General features: G+C 44.1%; 1 protein-coding gene across 1 annotated transcript in view; it reads right to left on the reverse strand.

The window, feature by feature from the left end:
- Nucleotides 1-1,373: 1,373 nt before the first annotated feature.
- The window catches only part of GTF3C1 (general transcription factor IIIC subunit 1), a 44,214-nt gene continuing 27,417 nt past the window's right edge, over nucleotides 1,374-18,170 (reverse strand). The window contains exons 23-37 of the mRNA XM_026859131.1: nucleotides 17,741-17,926; nucleotides 17,026-17,183; nucleotides 16,742-16,884; nucleotides 16,446-16,527; nucleotides 15,142-15,254; nucleotides 14,158-14,220; nucleotides 13,520-13,613; nucleotides 12,505-12,677; nucleotides 11,622-11,906; nucleotides 8,674-8,927; nucleotides 6,948-7,234; nucleotides 5,765-6,425; nucleotides 4,169-4,208; nucleotides 3,236-3,428; nucleotides 1,374-1,757 (exon numbers count right to left, since the gene is read on the reverse strand). Coding sequence (XP_026714932.1) covers nucleotides 1,536-1,757; nucleotides 3,236-3,428; nucleotides 4,169-4,208; nucleotides 5,765-6,425; nucleotides 6,948-7,234; nucleotides 8,674-8,927; nucleotides 11,622-11,906; nucleotides 12,505-12,677; nucleotides 13,520-13,613; nucleotides 14,158-14,220; nucleotides 15,142-15,254; nucleotides 16,446-16,527; nucleotides 16,742-16,884; nucleotides 17,026-17,183; nucleotides 17,741-17,926 — 2,954 coding nt within the window. The 3' untranslated portion in view covers nucleotides 1,374-1,535. The remainder of the gene's footprint in view (nucleotides 1,758-3,235; nucleotides 3,429-4,168; nucleotides 4,209-5,764; nucleotides 6,426-6,947; nucleotides 7,235-8,673; nucleotides 8,928-11,621; nucleotides 11,907-12,504; nucleotides 12,678-13,519; nucleotides 13,614-14,157; nucleotides 14,221-15,141; nucleotides 15,255-16,445; nucleotides 16,528-16,741; nucleotides 16,885-17,025; nucleotides 17,184-17,740; nucleotides 17,927-18,170) is intronic.

Raw genomic sequence — 18,170 nt, forward strand, 5'->3', positions numbered from 1 at the left:
AGGCAGCGGTACCGTGGGAGACCCTGCAGAGCAGCCTTTGTTCTGGGACCCAGCAGGGAAAACACGTCTGCTGGGCCCAAAGCGCTTTTCCCTCCAACCTGATGGGATCTGAACTGGGAGGACAGGAAGCAAGCTTTGTTTCAGGCAGCAAGGAAGGCGGTCTTAGCGCACAGACTAACGCATCAGGTTTTCGACTCCGGAGCCCTACATGTGGTAAAACAAAAAGCGTTTTGCTGTTTACCTCAGACACACGTAACGTGCTTTAAAATAGCCTGCTCGGGTGTCTCTGCAGAGCACCTCGTGTTCGGACAAGCACATTTGCTCCGGTGACTATTTGAGCGATGACTCACCCGAACAAGCCAGGGCACCCTACCACACAACCCCCAAACTGCTGACTTAGGGCTTGGGATGCAAATCCGCCAGGAAGCGGCGTTTCCCCGCCAAAGGGCCGCGACACCCGGACCTGGTCACTGCTGCACGTCGCAGGGGGACGCGCCGGGGCAGCCGGGCGGCTGCGGGCACGGCCCGAGGCACCGCTCCTCCGGCAGCCCCAGGCCAGCGCTGGAGGAGCAGCTTTCGATCGAGTATATGTGTATGAATTTATTAAATGTGACCATAAACAACGTTCGGTGGAAGCCTGGTATCTGCAATGAAACAGTTAATTCTAATGCCATGAGGCTGAGAAGTAGAGAATGTGAAGCAGACTGGTGAAACACGGCGCTAAAGAGAAAAACCCTACTTCAGCTGCAGTTCTTGCCTTGAGGACAAATGCAAAGAGAAGATGACAGGGATAAGCAAATTTTATAAAATATTCTTGTTCTCATTGCACTTCTAAAGTTGCTATTATTTTTCTTTTCACATTTGAGCTCTGCCAAACGGACAGCCCGACGGCAATTTCTGCGTTCACCCTCCGAAGGGCTCGTGGCAGGCGGGCACAGGGCCCCCCCGGTGCCGCCGCAGGGCCGGCGCGGGTGCGAGCCCGCATCCGCCACTCGCCTCACTGGTGGCACCCCTCCAGAGACGGCCACTCTGGTCCCACGAAGCATGTGAGAGTCACAACCCGTGACGAGCCCAGCAGTAGAGGCAGGCCGTGGACACCGGCGAAACCAGCGCTTAAAATACAGACAGACCCGAAGTTAACCAAGCTCAAGAGTAATTACTGACCAAACCTTAGCGCCAAGTCAGCGGCTGTGCAACAGGACAGACGGCAAAGCAGAGGTAAAGTGTTACCGCCGCGGCTGTAGGGGGAGGAAAATACAGAAAAAGGGCCCCTTGCTGCGACCCGAGACCTGTGAGATAAAGCAGAAACTGAACTGTATGCTCTACAAGCAGTTATTGATAAAAAGAGAACACACTTAAAGTAAGATCAAATATTACCTGTGTCTTAACATTAAGCTTTATTCTCAGTTTAAATATATTCAAAAGTAAAAAGGACAAATAAATAAAAACACGGAGCAGAAATTGTAACATTTAATCTGCGTTAACACTCACTCCTACAGGCTAAACCAATTTAATATGACTCGGCTTTACCTCTTCTACACAGGGATGATCTGCACCCATTTATTCCAGTTCACTTCAGAGGGGAACACTCTTCCCAGCCTGAGAGTACAGTCTATGGTAGGCTCATAGTAAATTGTTGGGGTTTCGCTCAGTTTGGGATTGTTTAGTTGTTCTTCTATAACTGGCTGAGAAAAGAGCGACACCAGGGATGGCTTCTTCATGTAGAATCGTCTGATGCAACCAAGGCTTTCCAGACCCTACAGAAAAATTCACATATTTTAGCTTGAACAGTTGCAGTGAAAAAAAAATTAAAAAAATGCACTGAGCGCTGTTCTACCTCCAGTGGTTAGACAATTTGTACTAAAAGCAGCTTCACCTCACCCCCTCGGGAGACCGTGGGGCTGGCAAAGGTCACAGCACACCAGAGCAAGTTGAGGCAGCTGGATACACGCTCCTTTGTGACTTTCAGCACAGTGGTTGACATCTGGCTACTGACACAGAACACGTGTTCAACAACAGGTCTCAACATTTAGGACCCCGTTACAAATAATTTCAGGCTGGTACAGATGTAAATCCCAGAGTTCCGGGTCAGTTTTTGCTTAATGGGTCAGAATTTGTTCCCAGAGCAGCACCCAACAAGGACATGTGCTTTATTTGCTGTAAACATCTGGGGTGTGCTCAGTGATCTTACACACGTGTCTAGATTTACTAATATTTGGTATATTGCAGATATACCAAAGCTCTGTCTGTGCTTTCTAAACCAGTTCTTACCAAATTTATTGATAGAAAAGTTAGGTTCAAGTTCTCCAGTCTGTGAGAGGTACAGGTAATCGCTCGATTTTGTGGATTTGTATTAAAAATGCCCAGAAATATGTATTGCTCACCCACCTGTGCATGTCTCACCACTGTATTGCTGCAGCTTAAGCCTGTCCTACCCCAGCCCCCTCTGGGCAGCCCACGCAGGGACACCCAGGGAACAGGACGCTGCTCTTCCCAAAACGTGAGCCTTTGGACAGAAGTGGGGCCTACACACACCAGAGTATTAATTGCCAGCATTAGTGGGGGAAGCCATGCTCACGGGAGGGACTGCAGTATTACTGCTATACTCGAGATTTTGAATCCTTACAGGAAAAAAGATACACATCAAAGGTTCACTTAGCAGTGGTAGCAATCGAACTTCAAGATGTGAGGGGAAAAAAAAATATGAGAAACTCAAATTTTCTCGCCATGTATTATTTTAGAATGAAGGATGCACACCTTTAAGCATGTCTGTCAGGATAAGGAGGTCTTTTTTATAGTATTGTCTAGCACTGACACATTTCAGTCTGATTCTTATGTCAAAGATCACCCACCTGAAAGGTGTATAGGGAAAAAATGAAGATAAACTCTGTGGTGATTAACACTGCATTAAATGGTCCAACTTACTATTTCACCATGAGATGTAACTCTTTAGTAACCATCAGTAACCAGCTAGAACTTCAAACCACGTGCACCGCCATTTCAGGTGTTAAAATCAGTAATCTGGTAATCTCAAGGTTGGGTGAAGCAGGCTTCCTTCCTTCCTCACTGTGAACAGCACCTTGCTCTGACTGTTTCATTTACACTGAAGGGAGAAGGTTGTTTTTCATGATTCATTCACGGTCCCATTTTCCTGGGACATGTAGCAGAGTAGTTGCTGACTCTTAGGTGTGAAGCTGAACCAGCTTCACGTTCCCACAGCTGATGGTTCACGTACCTGCAGTATCTCCAAGACAGCCACAGGCTGCAGCACCCCCACGTAGTGCTGCAGCAGCATGCCCTCCGTCACGCCTGGCTTCGTCATGATGTGATAGAGCACAGCTTCCATCATCCCCTTGCACACGGGTTTATTCAGGTTCCCATCCACGATCCTCCACGGTCTCCCAACGAAGCAGACGTTCTCGCAGGCTCTGAAAAAGACAATTTAACTTCAGCTCCGTCAGAATTTACTCTTCTAGCTAGATTTCCCATCATCATCATTTCTGAATAACAGATTCTCACTACAGCACTGCCGGTGTTTGCTGACGTGCTGGGTGTAAATCCTGTAGTTGGTTGCTCTGAGCAGAGACTGCTGCTGACCTACTAGACAGTTCCACAGACCTCAGGTATTTCACACGAGGTGTTCACCACCTGGGAAGCACTTTTAGCACCATGATACCACCCAACAGGTACCCTGATGACCAGGAAAGCTGTTGTTACTAGCTCTAATATCCAGAAGTCATCCAAAACCTGCTTTAACCTGCAACGTGCAGCAACAGTGCTCAGATAGGAAAGAAATTCCTCATTTTGAGCATTTCAGAGCCAAGACAGACCCTGCATGGGAATTCACATTTCCTGTACTGCAGTTTCTTCAGACCTTGCCCAGGCACACGGAAGCTAAAACTTTCTGGCACTGGACTTACTTGTGAAATAACATTAGTTTTGTTCCTCTGATATTTGAAGCTAGTTGTTTTCTGGGAAAAAAACATATCAGAGAAATTTTTTCAGCGTGCATATGAGCATGAGTCACTGGAGGAAAACGTGGGGTTTCTCCATCATCAATGCTCGCTGCCCGTTAGAGCATAAAACGAAAGTTTCCAAATGATTTGCTTCCAGATATAATTCTGGTGGTGCTGTGCGGTTAGTTACTCTGCACACATCTGTTACTCACTGGTCCTTGGCTGCCTGGGATACATCTGTCACAGAACTTCCTGGAAAGGAAAGAACACATAAGTTTTAGTTAACCTAAACTCTTTACTTAGGGGAAGGAAAGATGGCTAAGCTGTAAAATGCCACAGCTTATGCTAAAAAAAAAAAATAACACAAGCAAACTACACCGTGTGTTATTCTCAGTTGCATGGGGAGCTCTGAGCTTCCCTTCTGACCGCCTTTACCTGCCCGCAGCACGCTCCTCCTTCCTACATCTCTTCTCACAACCACCTGTCTGCTGCAACCACACGTTTTGTGCTTCCATTCCCGAATCACAGCAAGAAGTTTTATTCCTAGAAGTCTGATGACGTGGCTGAACAACAGGTAATTCTATGGGCTGGAAGACCCGAGCTTCCCCCAGACAGCTGTGCAGGGCTCAGCTTGCAGGTGCTCCCACAGTTGGTTTAACTTAGTGCTCCTGGTAGTTGTATGGAAGCCAAGCACGAGTCTGAGTAGCTGCAAACTCAAGATTTCAGCAGGGTTCAGTTTCAAACTGAAGGCTGTCTCTGCAACTTCCGTTATGCATTAGGTCATGGGGTTTAATTTACACAATTACTTAATGTAGGTATTCCTACCACACCCAGAGGCTAACAGCTTTGCCTTAAGCCCATGTAAACTCTTCAGCTGGCCTCCGGAGGACCAGTAAGACCATGAAGGACTTTATGCTTGATAACAAAACTGCTTTTTTTTCCCCCCCTCCTGTGTTACAAACAAGTAGAGGAAGTTAAATCCAAAACAGCACTTGAGGAGTTTCATGTTAAGAACTGCTGAAGTCTAGGCTGTTCAGATGGCCCCGAGTCTGCTTCCTGCAGGAAGGCTCCAGTTAAACACCACCAGGCTCTAAGATGCTACACATCAGTCTGCACCGAGTCACGTGGGACTCTGCAGCTCTAAACGTGGGTAACAGCAGATCGTGCAAAACACCACACGAGCAGTTAGCTTGTGATTCAATCTGAAATCAGAGCTGATAAAAACAAAACAAAAATCTTCAACAACCTACTTAATGTAAAGCTTGGCAAGAACTACTAGCTATTAAGAAAGAAAACTGGCAGTAAAAAGGAAATGAAAATGAAGTCAAGTTGGGTTACAAATGAGGCTATTCATCTTCTCGCTGGCATGTGCTGCTTTCTGATGAATGCTTTAATGACTTTACAGCTTTCAGTCGTGGGCATTCTGGTGTACACCAGTGTTTTCTAGGTTTAGAGGTGTCTGGCCTTTGGACTGAAGCCAGAGATGAGAACCTTCAGATCCAAATATGGTTTTGGAGAAGAGTAAAGACATGGAAAACAAAGTTTCTAAGGAAAAGAGATTAGATTCTAGACTAATCATAACCATTCCAGCAATAGGCATAGGAAGGAATCTTTGATGTATTTGTAACCTCCAGGACCTTCCAGATCAAGTAGGGTTATGCTACTTTGTCTGTGAGAAATGGCAACCCCTCCCTCTGGTATGGCTTCCTAAAGAATCTAGTATTTGCTTATAAAAGGGAGCTACCTGTTTGGGATCAGCTGGCGATGAGCTAGTCCGTATTTCCTGGATGCAGAGTGCTCCTACGTACCTTTAGGGACTCCTGGGTTCTCCTGTAAGTAGGAAAGATCATCGTCCTGCTCACTGGCTGACTGTTCAAGGCTGGCGACCTGCTGCTTGTGCTCAGTGCTGAGCTCATCATTCTCTACTTCAAGTTCTTTGTCTTCAGAACAAGATTTATCTTGTTCCTTGGCAGTGTCTGCATTCATGGCCTCTGGAGCACCCACTGGCTGTTCGGCTCGGTGTTCTATCTGCCCTCCCAGGGAGCCTGTTTCCTCATCTGTGGTTAAAGCTTCCTGCACTGTAACAGGACTACCAACACCTGCATCAATGTTATTTTCATTTGCACTCTCCAGATCACTCTGTGAACCCTGGCAGAGTTGACTGCCATCTTGAAGGACATCACTTTGAATCTTGCATCTCTTCCTTGGGGGTTCTTCGTCACTGACAGATTGTGTGTCTCCTCCCAGCTGCTCCCCCTCTTGCAAGCATTCCTCTCCCTTGGTTGGTTCTGATGGCAGGCAGTCCTGTCGTACATCTGGGAGAGTGGTGTCTGCGCCTTGCTGATCGCAATCATCTGGTTTATTCTTCAAACATACTGAATGTAATAGCCATGGCTTGGCAAATATGATTGCAACCAGTCTTACAGCATGGCCTCCTACTTCTAAAACCTGCTGCATCTCAATGAGATCCTATAAAAAAAACAACCAACAAACACAAAAATTGTCTCAGAAGCTTTCACTGTAAAGTGTCAATTTAAACAAATATCATCTTTTGCCATCTTTAACTGGCAGCAAAGAAAGAGGAAGAGCTTAGTACAGTATTCAATTTACTGTCCTACTGCACTGAAGTTGAAAAGATGTTTTACCCCTTAAACTCTTCTGAAATTAGAGCACAAGACATTTTTGTTTAACTTAAGTTAAAATGTAACTGGGAAAGTGTATTTTGCTTCCAAAAGGCGAATGTTGGTACCTCTAGGTTTCTGAAACAGTTCACTCCTATCTTTGAGCAAGTGCTGCTTTAATTTTCGGCCTTCCTAACTTTGAGGCGAGATTGCTATCAGCTATTGGTATGTGATCTCTTGCCTAACAAATAGCTTTGTTCGATTTATATCTGTTTCCTACAGCCTGTAACATTGTCCTATTCAAGGGGAATTTTGTCCTATTCAAGCATGCAAACATGAACGTATGGAAAGCAGCTGGCTGTAAAACCACCTGAATGTACTGCTCCAAGCTCCTGGTGCGTTCAGGCTCCACCTCTTCATAGCTGCAGAAACGTTTGCACAGCTCAGTTTTGCAAATTCCAAAGTGGGAAGTTGCCTCTATTGCATTACGGATCTCCAAAACAGCAGCCACATCTCTGGGATTATAGCCACAACGTTCTGTACACTCCTGAAGGAACTGATCAACCTCGTAATTTTCTTCTTGAACTTTTATCAGCCTGGTAAAAGTTTCAGGGAGGCAGGAGACTCCCACAACCATGTTATCAAGCGGAGAAGAAACTGCAAAGCAAATAAAAACCAAGTGTATAAGCTGTGAGCAGTTGTTACTGTGCATTACAACATATAGAAAGATAAATATTCTGAGACAGACAGATTAGAGGTGTTCTAGACTACTGAATTAAAACCAGCTCAGTTTTCCATCTTCCTTGCTGCAGTTTCCTTTTGTCTTTCTGCCTTACATATTTGTCTCTGAAAAGACTTGCAGAAGAAGAGGAAGCTGGTTTACAAGGGCTTACCTGCATAGCAAAGTGAAATATCGCTGAAAGCCAGTGCAGACTTACTGGTATTCTCTAACGTGGGGTCAGCTTAACTCTAAATTAATGAGGAATCATCTCCTTTTTTTCTTGAACAAGCTCAAGTGAAAAGTCTAGGGCAAGGAAATGCTATGGAGGACCCTACTAAACAAAAAATTGGAAGCAGCTGATCCACAGCAGAAAGCTTTTGGCCAAATATCCTATAAACTACAAGTTGACAATGTCTTAGTACAATTAGTATAACAAAGCATCTCCATGTTTGGAGACAGGTCCATCGCCGCACAAAACTGACCCCCACTGTACAGAGTATTCCGAAGCTGAGGTAGTGTGACCCCTTTTCCCAGGCCTGGAGGATTAGAGGGCAGCTCTGGCACCGTTCTTACCGCTCCCCCGCTTTCATCTGGGGGCTGCCTTCGCACTGTGCCTTGTGGGACACTCGTGTGACAGCTGCACTTCTCTGACAGCCAAGGAAAAAATGAGAAAACCGTAATGAGCCATCAGCTCAGCAGACCTGGAGGGCATGTGTGGCAACAGAGATAGGAGAAAGAATTTCTGTTTTACCACAACTGCAACAGAAATGGGCAGGGACAGAATTAGACCTTCCAACTAAAGAGCTAAACAACTAAAAGGCTTTCCTGGATGCATCGGCATTACAGCTGAAACGAAGATGCTCTTTAACAAGGGGGACTGCGGATAAATTACAAATATTCAAACTCTAAACATTACCCAAATGTTTAAATTATTGTAGGCAAAAGGCCAGAGACTGGACACCACTATTTCAGGTGCATGCATGAGACAAGTAAATGTGAATTTCCATTCAAGAGGCTCTGACAGATTTTCTTTTCTCTTTCGGAATAGAGCCTGGGTGTGACATAATACGGTATTTTAAGTTGCAGAAGGGACCAAAAAACGTCCCAGAGAAGGGATAACGGAGCAGACTTGCTCTTTGGATTGATAGTTGCACACAACGTGAAGTACAGGCAAGGACTTGTTACCCACAAAAGGTGCCCCTGTAAGTCAACCACCTGTTTGTTTTAAATCAGGAGAAAAAGCATTACAAGGCAAACTGCATGTCTAATGAAAAAAGAATTCCAGTTGAGAGGAAATAAGTTCCTCAGCTGATGCATTCACTATCTTTCCTGCTCCAACCCACTTCTGTGCAAGTGAGGCCAAGCAGGAACTAACCTGGAGAGCTGAGTCTTCCTGGAAGTGGTGTACATCGCAGCTTAACCTTCACCTGGCAGGAATTGACCACAATATTGTCACTGGGACTCAGGTTGCGCATGCTGACAATTCCAGGGGCATAGTAACCTCTCATCAGTAAGTAATTGGTATGAGATGCTTGACGAGCTTTTACTTCTATTCTCCGTTTGCCTCCAGAGCTGTCGTCTAAGTCATCGTCGTCGTCGTCATCATCCTCAAGTCCTTCTTTTCCTAAACTACAGCAAACAGAGGTGTTTTGTTTGTTTGTTGGGATTTTTTTTCCACAATAAGATAGTGATGCATTACACTGAGCAGAGCAAGAACACCTGCTATTCTGCATTCTAGTATCCAGTCATGAACAGCTGTGGGTATGTCCACAGCAGGCTGAGAACACGCAACTACAGAAAATACACTAAAGGTCCCTGGAAAAGGAAACTCTCCCTTTTTTACAAACATGTTGAAATGAACCCAAAATATCTCAGCTTACAGTGCTGAACCTCTTTGGTTCATCATTTGGTGATGGCACGCTTCCATCATGAGGGAACATCTGTCAGAGCACAAAGGCTGAGACCGTAAGGGATGCTGCAGTATAGGGCAGGCTGTGTTTTGTTTTTAAGAGAGAAAAAAGCATTGCAGACCAAAGACTTCAGGTACTTTAGAAAAAAGACCAAACCAACACCCCAACACAAAAGGAACTGCAGACAGCCTCACGCAGTCACAGAATCAGGCTGGAAAAGCCCCTTCGGGATCAGCGAGTCCAACCCTCAGCCCGACTCTACAAAGCTCTCCCCTACCCCACATCCCCCACAGCTCATCCAACGGCCCTGAAACCCCCCCAGGGATGGGGACTCCCCCCCCCTCCGCTCTCCGACCACTCTTTGGTGAAAGATTTTCTCCTCCTGCCCAGCCTGACCCTCCCCTGGGGCAGTTTCCAGCCGTTCCCTCTTGTCCTGTCCCTGATCCCCTGGGAGCAGAGCCCAGCCCCGGCCTCTCTGCAATGTCCTGTCAGGAGCTGCAGAGAGGGATGAGGGCTCCCCTCAGCCTCCTCCTCCTCACCCTGAACACTCCCAGCTCCTTCCCTGCCTCCTCACAGGATTGATTCTCCAGCCCCTCCCCAGCCTCGTTGCCCTCCTCTGCCCTCGCTCCAGCCCCTCCAGATCTCTCTGGGATCAAGGTGCCCAGACCTGGACACAACCCTCCAGGTGTGGCCTCACCAGTGCAGAGCACAGGGGACTGTCACCTCCCCGCTCCTGCTGGCCACACCAGTGCTGATCCAAGCCAGGAGGCCGTTGGCTTTCTTGGCCACCCGGGCACACTGCTGGCTCCTGCTCAGCTGCTTGTCAATCCTCTTCCAGACAGCTCTGCAGCCAGTAGCAGCAGCCAGGATAAATTTCTCAGAAACAAACAGTCAAACACACAGTATTTCTTTCCAGGACACCATCCAAGAGCCATTATGGGTAAAGGCAAAGGCTCTGAACAACCTGACCTAACTCTGAAGCTGCCTCTGTTTTAAGGAGGTTATGCCAAAGACAACCAATGGTTCCTTCCAACCTTATCTATGATGAGTTAGACCTTCTCTTAAAACACATTTAGAACCAAAAGGGAACACACCATTTAGAAAAAATTGTGCAAGTACATAACCGGTAGGGAAACTGGACTCAGATGCCTATACTTGGAAATGGGACTAGTCCAGGGTTTAGTATTAGTATTAGGGTATTTCTACTAATGGCTTGGCTGATAAAATAGCTTATTAAGTCTGCAGGGGATCACCAAGCTGGAGAGACTGCAAGTATATGAGGAGACAGGATTTGCATTCAGAACATTTCCAACAACCTGGAGAAATAGTCTGGAAATGAGCACAGGGAGCAGTTTCATATGGACAATTGCGTGTTATTTGTGTTACAGCACTGTGCACCTCTCCCTCCACACTAAGAGGAAACAATTAATTAGATAAAGGAAAAGAAACTTCTTAGAGTGAATCACAAGAATCATAACGAATCACCTCATTGGGAGTTTTTTGCCTTTTTTTTTTTTTTTTTTGGCCAAACCATGGCTCTTCATCATCTCGGGATGTATTAGCAGGCTGTCACCTACATAACGTGATGTAATTGGCACAGAGCTGCCAGCAAGAGCATGGCATTTGGGTTTTGACATCACAGTTCAGTACAGAGGAAAACATTGAGAGACACAGAGATCTGGATAACACGAACAACATACCAAAACCACAGGTAAAGGAACTGAGGCTGCTCGTTTTAAAGAACAGCATATTATGGGGAGGAGGACTATAATAATCTTCAAATAGGTAATAAGCTGCTGTAAAGAGAAAGAGAACAAAGTATTTTCCATGTATATATACAACAGGAAGCAACAGGTTAAACTACAGGAAGAGATTTCAGCTGCACTCTAAGCACACACACTGATTGTAGGGATAACTATTCACAGGATTAGACTGCCTAGGGAGAGAGTTTCAATTTCAGTGGTCTGCAATTACTGGAGGCTTAAAAAAACCCCTCAAAACAAACAAATCAAAGAGGAGACAATACACAGAACCGATATTGTGGAGACAGGTTTCACTGATAAAGCTGAAAGCTTGTTACTAATCCTTCTTAGTCTTTGAAATGGGAAGGTGCAATATTGATGAGAACGCTCGTCCAGCACCCGCCGCTCTCCTCTCCACACTAGCTCTGATGGCAGTGAACGTCCCGCAGTTTAAATGCCACACGTGTGATGACAAATGCAGCACAAGGCTACAATGCCATGCACTAACTAAAAGTGTCGTTAAGCCTTCGGAATGCCCCCTCAGAAATCAAAATCTAAACAATATCACAGTAAAACATGCCACAGATAGAGGCATTAGCATTTTCTGCCCTGTTCAATTTCATTCAAGTTACCCCCAAACCATATTTACTAATAGAAATAACAGTGTTTACCTTTTTATCACTTCATTTTCCACCATAGTGCTGTCCACCACAACGATCTGCTCTGGGATTCTGACATTCACAGACACAAGTCCCAGGGAGAACAGGGAGAGCATCGCCACACACTGGCCACCAGGTCCGTCCATAGGAAATGCAGTCATGCCTTCTGATGCTTTGTTTTCTTGATCTTTAAATGAGAAGCTGTCTGGCTGGTCTGATTTTTCAGCATCCTTGAGCTTCTCCAGGAACTGAAAGGACTCTGTGCAAATTGTACTGGGAAACCGCCACGTAAAAACTCTGGACAGAAAGACAAATTCAAAGCATCATGAACTTCCCGCTGTCTCTTCTCACTGCATATGAATTTTAGAACCATGGTAGCACAAAGCAGTCAAGTTCCATCCTAGAGCTGGTGACCAAGTACCTTCTACATCAGCTTTCACAGTCCTTTTACTAGTTCCAGAACATTAAGTATTCATGCACCATGTCAAGGTCAGGTACTGTATAGCAAATACAAAGCAAAGATGTCATCTTCTGCTGGAGCACTGAATGCTTTTACAGTTAAACTCTCCTCCCCCACCCCGACATCCAGGCACAGTGCAGCACAAAGCACCTGGAGAGGAAAAGCAAGCAGCCATCAGAATGACAAGGGTGCTAAGCAATTCATTCCACTACCCCTAGAAGTGTGGTGCTACCTCTCCTCCACTCCGTGTGTGTCTCTTGTAAAGGCTTGCCCAGCAAACCCGGCTCTGTTTGCGTAGAGCCCTAACTGCTACCCCAGCAGAAGGGCTGTGATGGTCAGCTGCTTTGCTCCAGACACTCCATGTGCATTCTCTCCTCCACACCAAGCATGCCTGGGTAGATTATTTGCTCAAACATAAACAGCTCTGACACCCACCTGTAGTAACTCTGAGACAGCTGATAGGACATGGGTACAAAAGGCAAAGCCCGGCTTTTCTTTGGACCCAGCGTGTGGTTTACTCGGCGGCGATTGACCAAGCTTCTCTTCTGACACTCTAGGAAAGCCTTCACAAGAATGTCATCTTGGTATTCCCGGTACAAACGAAATGTCTGCAAAAAACTCCCGTTCAGTGTCAAAGGCAGCCTCGGCTTTGAATCCCCTGCTAGAGTCACCTACCTGAGGTTTGTGTTAACTAAATTAACATGAAGCTACAAGCCAGACATAAGCGATACATTTACTCAACTACACTATTCTATTCTTTTTATGGGCTTCCAGACTTTCCATGGTAAATGCCAATTAAATTAACTAAATACTATAGAACACTTAATATTCAAAACGGGATCAGGCTCCCACTAGAATGACGTATGTAAAAATCTGCAACACCTTTTGGCAGACTTCCCATCGCTTTACCAGGAACACATGCTTCGATGAGCTTGGCTTTCTAGGCCCCACTCTTGTCTGCTGATGAGATATTAAACTTCCTTTGATTTTTTTTTTTTTATTTTTTTTATTTTTTTTTTTTTTTGAGTGCCTGACGGATAGATGTGGTATTTTTGTGGTCCCCAGTGCTGAAGGAGAGGCTCCCCAGCACCTGTGTCAGCACTAGGACTGTCTTTGTGCTGTCTCCTCCAGAGCGTGATTCCAACTGCTCCAGTGGGCACGGAATCACGATACAGTTTGACCCAATGGGGAGATGTGGAGTTTATTTCATAAGGTTTTTTTGAAGATTGCTTCAACTTGACATCTTGCAACCTCATCCTCAGACAGAAAAGCAACATACTGAAAATCTGCCTAGAATATACCATTTCCTAAAAGCAGAAGAGAATAATCTCCACAGAATGGATACAAATCTAAGCTTCTAGGATTCTTTTCTCACATCTGAAAAAGGCATCTCTCGAGGTAGGAAGGAGAAACTCTTTAGGATTGTACAAGTTTGGTCCAGATACTGTACCTGAAATGACTGGCAAGATTTCATCTGGTTATCTGAGAGTGCTAGAGTGCTCTGAATCAAATTCTGTAGCACTAGAAAATGAATATCATAGACACTGAAAGGAAAAAAGGGAGGGTTTATTAATGATGATTTTTGAGCATGAGTTACCTAACTAATTAAACTAGCACAAAAATATACAAGCTCAGTCACCTGCCGCTGAAATAGATGCACAAAGGCATGAGAGCACTACAGCTGAGGATTATTCATGTAAAGGAGCCTGTCACGTTTTCCCTGACCTTCCACCCTGAATTTTTGGATCAGTCCAGATAATCAGATACAAAACAAAGTTCTCTTTGTTAACACCTCCTCCTCTTAAGGTATAGCACCACACAAAACATACACAGTTGCCCTAATGATCACAGACCACCACTTTGAGAAGGGCATTGCTGCTGGCATTTTATTCATCAAATCTATAATCTGTCAGAGGTCCCTACAGCCTTCTGAGAGTATTTGTCTATTAATAAATGTATACACTGCAACAAACAGATGAAAAATGTACTGAATTAGAAGACTATATATATGCCCACGACTTTCACAGATGTGAGGGCTGACATGACCTTGGAGTCCTAATGGAAAAAAACAGTGCTGCTGTTACTCACCTGCTTAGACTATCCTCTTTTGTGTTCTGATTTGTGTCTTCTCCGATTGCCAAAACTCGAAATCTAATTAAGGGAAGGGAAAGGAAAACACTGAAACAAAAGTAACATTCCGTGATTTTATCTCAACCATGAAACCCAGAGGCTGACAAGTGCTAATAAGGCAAACGCTGGAACAGCGCAGTGCGACTATCTGCTCCAGCAGCCCTCGGTGTAAGTGTCAAAAATTCAAAGAATTCAATCTCCCTCACTCCACTAAGCTATCTGCTGACAAGGAGATAAAACACGCGGACAGAAGACAATACAGAACTGTATGGATTGGCTACTCTATGAGGTTCTGGACACCCAGTTACCATCAACAGCACTTCTGCTGTAACATACAGCTCTTCCCAAAGTAGGAATATTTTAAAAGGTGATAAATTTATCATGAAATGGTTTCAGACTCAAATTTTCACACTTTTCTCCAAGTGTTATTTATCTTGGAAGTGCTTAATGATCTGGGGCTGGAGAACGCTATGCAAGGATGAGTGCTCTTCTGTATCAACAGTTCCAGGAGCACTGAGATGATTTAGCTGAGCAACCCAGCTTCAAATTGTGATATAAAATGGGGCCAGTTAATCTGAAAAATGGTAAAGGTAAGTCTTCTGTTCCATTAAAATGTTACACCCGAGTACCAGCAGCTCTAATAGCAAAAATGAGAATTTGACAGTTTATGAAAACCTGACATCGTGAATTTCTGGTTTACAAAAAGTCTTCTTTAGCAAAATGGGAATGGTTTAAAATAAGACAGCTTAGGTGAATAACTGAAAATTAATTATATATATTTTAGGAAGTATGGATTCAAAAGAAATGTTCCTCGTTGTGTTTGCTGAAACTTACTTTGATACAAAGAGTACAAGTAACAGAGGGTGTAAATCATGCACAGCAGAGGTCTGCTCTGAATTTCCCTCCCCTCTCACTGTCTCAGCCCATGTGCAGAGTCAATACCTGGAAAAGAGTTCCTGCAAAGTATCAGGAATCTCAAGCTTGGGATTCCCCAGGGTTGAACTGAATTTCTCTTTCAGCCTTTCCACAAACTCTTTGAACTCCTTCGCACAAACCTTTGAAAACAAGAGAGAGAAACGTTATCAACCTCAATTTCTTGGGGTGGAAAAAGACACTCTGCAAGTGTTCATGAAAAATTCTAGTAGAAATAGCTGGTTTTGAATTATCAGGTCAGAAACATTACACCACACAAGAGAATGAATGAAAAAAGCTCTGTGGAGGTTGTGTTTGCTGATAATTACTTAACAGTTGCAGGTTCTGTCTGTAATCCCGCTCACAGCTACATGCAGCCCACCGTGAACACATTTTCTAAAACCAATTACACTGAGTTAACAGTGTAAGATCTCTCGCTAGAGAGCTTTGTTTGAGCTTCTTCTTAAGTCTTTGTTTCTCTTCATACCCTTCACAATCTTTATCGTGTTCTCCATTAAGTCTGTCTGTACAGTCATGGCTCGGAGGACACCTGTTATAGGAGAGGACCGGTCCCGTATCTCTCTGGTTTTTATTTGCTTCCACAGACAGATTTCAGGGATGGGGACACATGTTTATTTCAGCAATGTCTCATCAGTAACAACTAATCTTCATTGAAACAAAAATGAATCTAAAGAGAACTGGTTGGGATTTTCTGACAATAATATGAATTGTTATTCCTGGATGAAAACAAAGAAAATCTTGCTGTGACACTGTCCCAGCTGTGGAAGAGTTTTGAATTCAAAAGGGAATTGTTTGCACTGAAAGTGTAAACAACTTTTCAGTTTGAAATTGTGCTTGATTTAAGCCATAAAAAAACTGAAAAAATAAATAAAATCTTTTCCTTTGCTTACATTCCTGCACTCATCCACAGAAGCTAAGGCAGTGTTTTGACATGCAAGAAGAGTAAAAAATAAGAAATTACAGAGCAGAAATGCTTTCTTGCTCAGATAACAAGAAGGCTGAGAGGATTAAAAAAAAAAAATAAAATCAGTGCATATAGATGCTCAGTCATGGATGTTTATAAACAAGCACATTGAAGAAACAAAACTTTGTTGCACAGCAGTGCTGCCTATGTGCCTTTGGAAGGCTGCCTGTGTCCACTTTACTCTCAAAATAGCAGCGATGCTGCGTTTTTACAGGGATGCTATTTTTAACACAGCTAAGGGTACAAGGGAGAGGTAAGATAGGAAATCACAGTAATCAAAACAGTGCAAGTACTCAGTAATCCAAACAGCGTGAAGTACTCTCTGACCTTTACAATATTTCCCTCCTACCTGTGGATCTTCATAATTATTTTCTCTATTCATGAAATCTTCAATAAGGGCTTTATCTTGGTAAACCTCAGCAAGGCAAACTCTGCAACAGACACAATTGAAAGTGTTGTACATAGTTGAAATTTTCCCAATTCAGTACAGATTTGACTGCACTAGGGTGCAAAAAAAGTTGAAATTTATATTCACATGAAATAAGAAAAAAAAACACAGGAGGAGCATATCCCTTCAGGATATCCCTTGATATCCTTTCAGGAGAATTTAGCCTATACCTAGAATATAGACAGAAGCCTTCTTACTTATAATTAAGATAGGTCTGTGGATTTCTGACAATATAACGAGCTCTTCGTCCAACAGAATGAGAAGTTTTATCGAGGGACTCCTCAAAGCTGGCATGCATGATATCCCGAACGACTTGCCATGGAACAAAGGGGCCTTTTACCTGTGTAAAGAACAAAAGGGGTTGGAGTTAAACTTCAGCTTCTGCATACACAAGTGATGATTAGAACCAGGATGAATTCCTAGGACTGATGAAATGTGTGTTCAGTACACAGACCCCTTGAGCAGGGGCCCTGCTGACTACCTTGGCGTTTAGCACATGACTAGCGATCCGGCACAGCATGAGCAGGCTGTCCTCTTGCACTGTCCAGGTGACACGCAGACGTGTCATCCTCTGCAGGGCACTCTGGTCAGCTTCATCATGGTAACGGAGTCTTTTGCTTTTTTCTACTGAATTCTCTTCTAACAAATCCAGAAAAAAACAACCTGACAGTTATCTCAGCACTACATATTTCGATTAATTCAAGCTCCTAGCACAAGCAGTATCAGCACCAATTGGAATTTGTAAGAATGAAAGGCAGAAGCAGAGAAGGAAGTAACAGTTCAGAAAGTAAAATGCATTAATACCTCTCCCCAGAAAACAAGCACTTTAGTTAGCAAGCTGTCTACTTGGAGCATCACACCACGAAGAATCTTTAAGCCAGCTCTCAAAAATTGAATGGCAAGGAGCTGGCTTGGTGCAGACACGACCAGAATGTCTTGGTTTGTACAGTACAGCAGTGCCATCATGATTCACACACAGGTAACAGTTACAACATGCTGGTGTTTTTCCTCCAGAGCTAATACACAGCCCCAGGACACCTGAACCTCTTCACTGAAAGAGGCAACCCAACGAGATGGCCAGAAAGTTTCCATTTCTCTCACTATGCGACAGTCAGCATCAGCTTTTCTAAAGCAACTTACAGCAGGCCACACCAGGAAAAAGAAAGCTGCTTTTTCCTGATGTGTTAGTTACTTACCTTTCTTTCTCTTCTTTGTCTTCTTTCCAACGTCTTTCCTAAGCCTCTTCCTCTTTTGGCTTTTCCCACCCCTCACTCGTTTGGTCCGATCCTCGTTTGGTTCTTTACTTATTTCAATACATTCCTCCTTCTGGATGAATGACTCGGATGCTACCTTTGCTTCTCCCAAAACATTAATTTTGTTACCTAAAATGACACATATTTACAGTAGGGGAGCTTTAAAGCAATTACATTCTACAATATTAAGGTATAAAGAGCAAATGCCAAAGTTTCAATATAATTAAAAGACAGATGCCCTCTCAGACTCGCCCTTTGTTAGTCACGTCATTTCATATCACTTCCTCAGCAGCTCACAGAATAAATCCCACATAAATGAGGAATCATTAAGTAATTACTAAGTCTAGCACACACTGCACAAACACAAGAGAAG

Source organism: Athene cunicularia (assembly GCF_003259725.1).
Source record: "Athene cunicularia isolate RWA chromosome 14 unlocalized genomic scaffold, athCun1 chr14_part1, whole genome shotgun sequence".
Taxonomy (NCBI): Eukaryota; Metazoa; Chordata; class Aves; order Strigiformes; family Strigidae; genus Athene; species Athene cunicularia.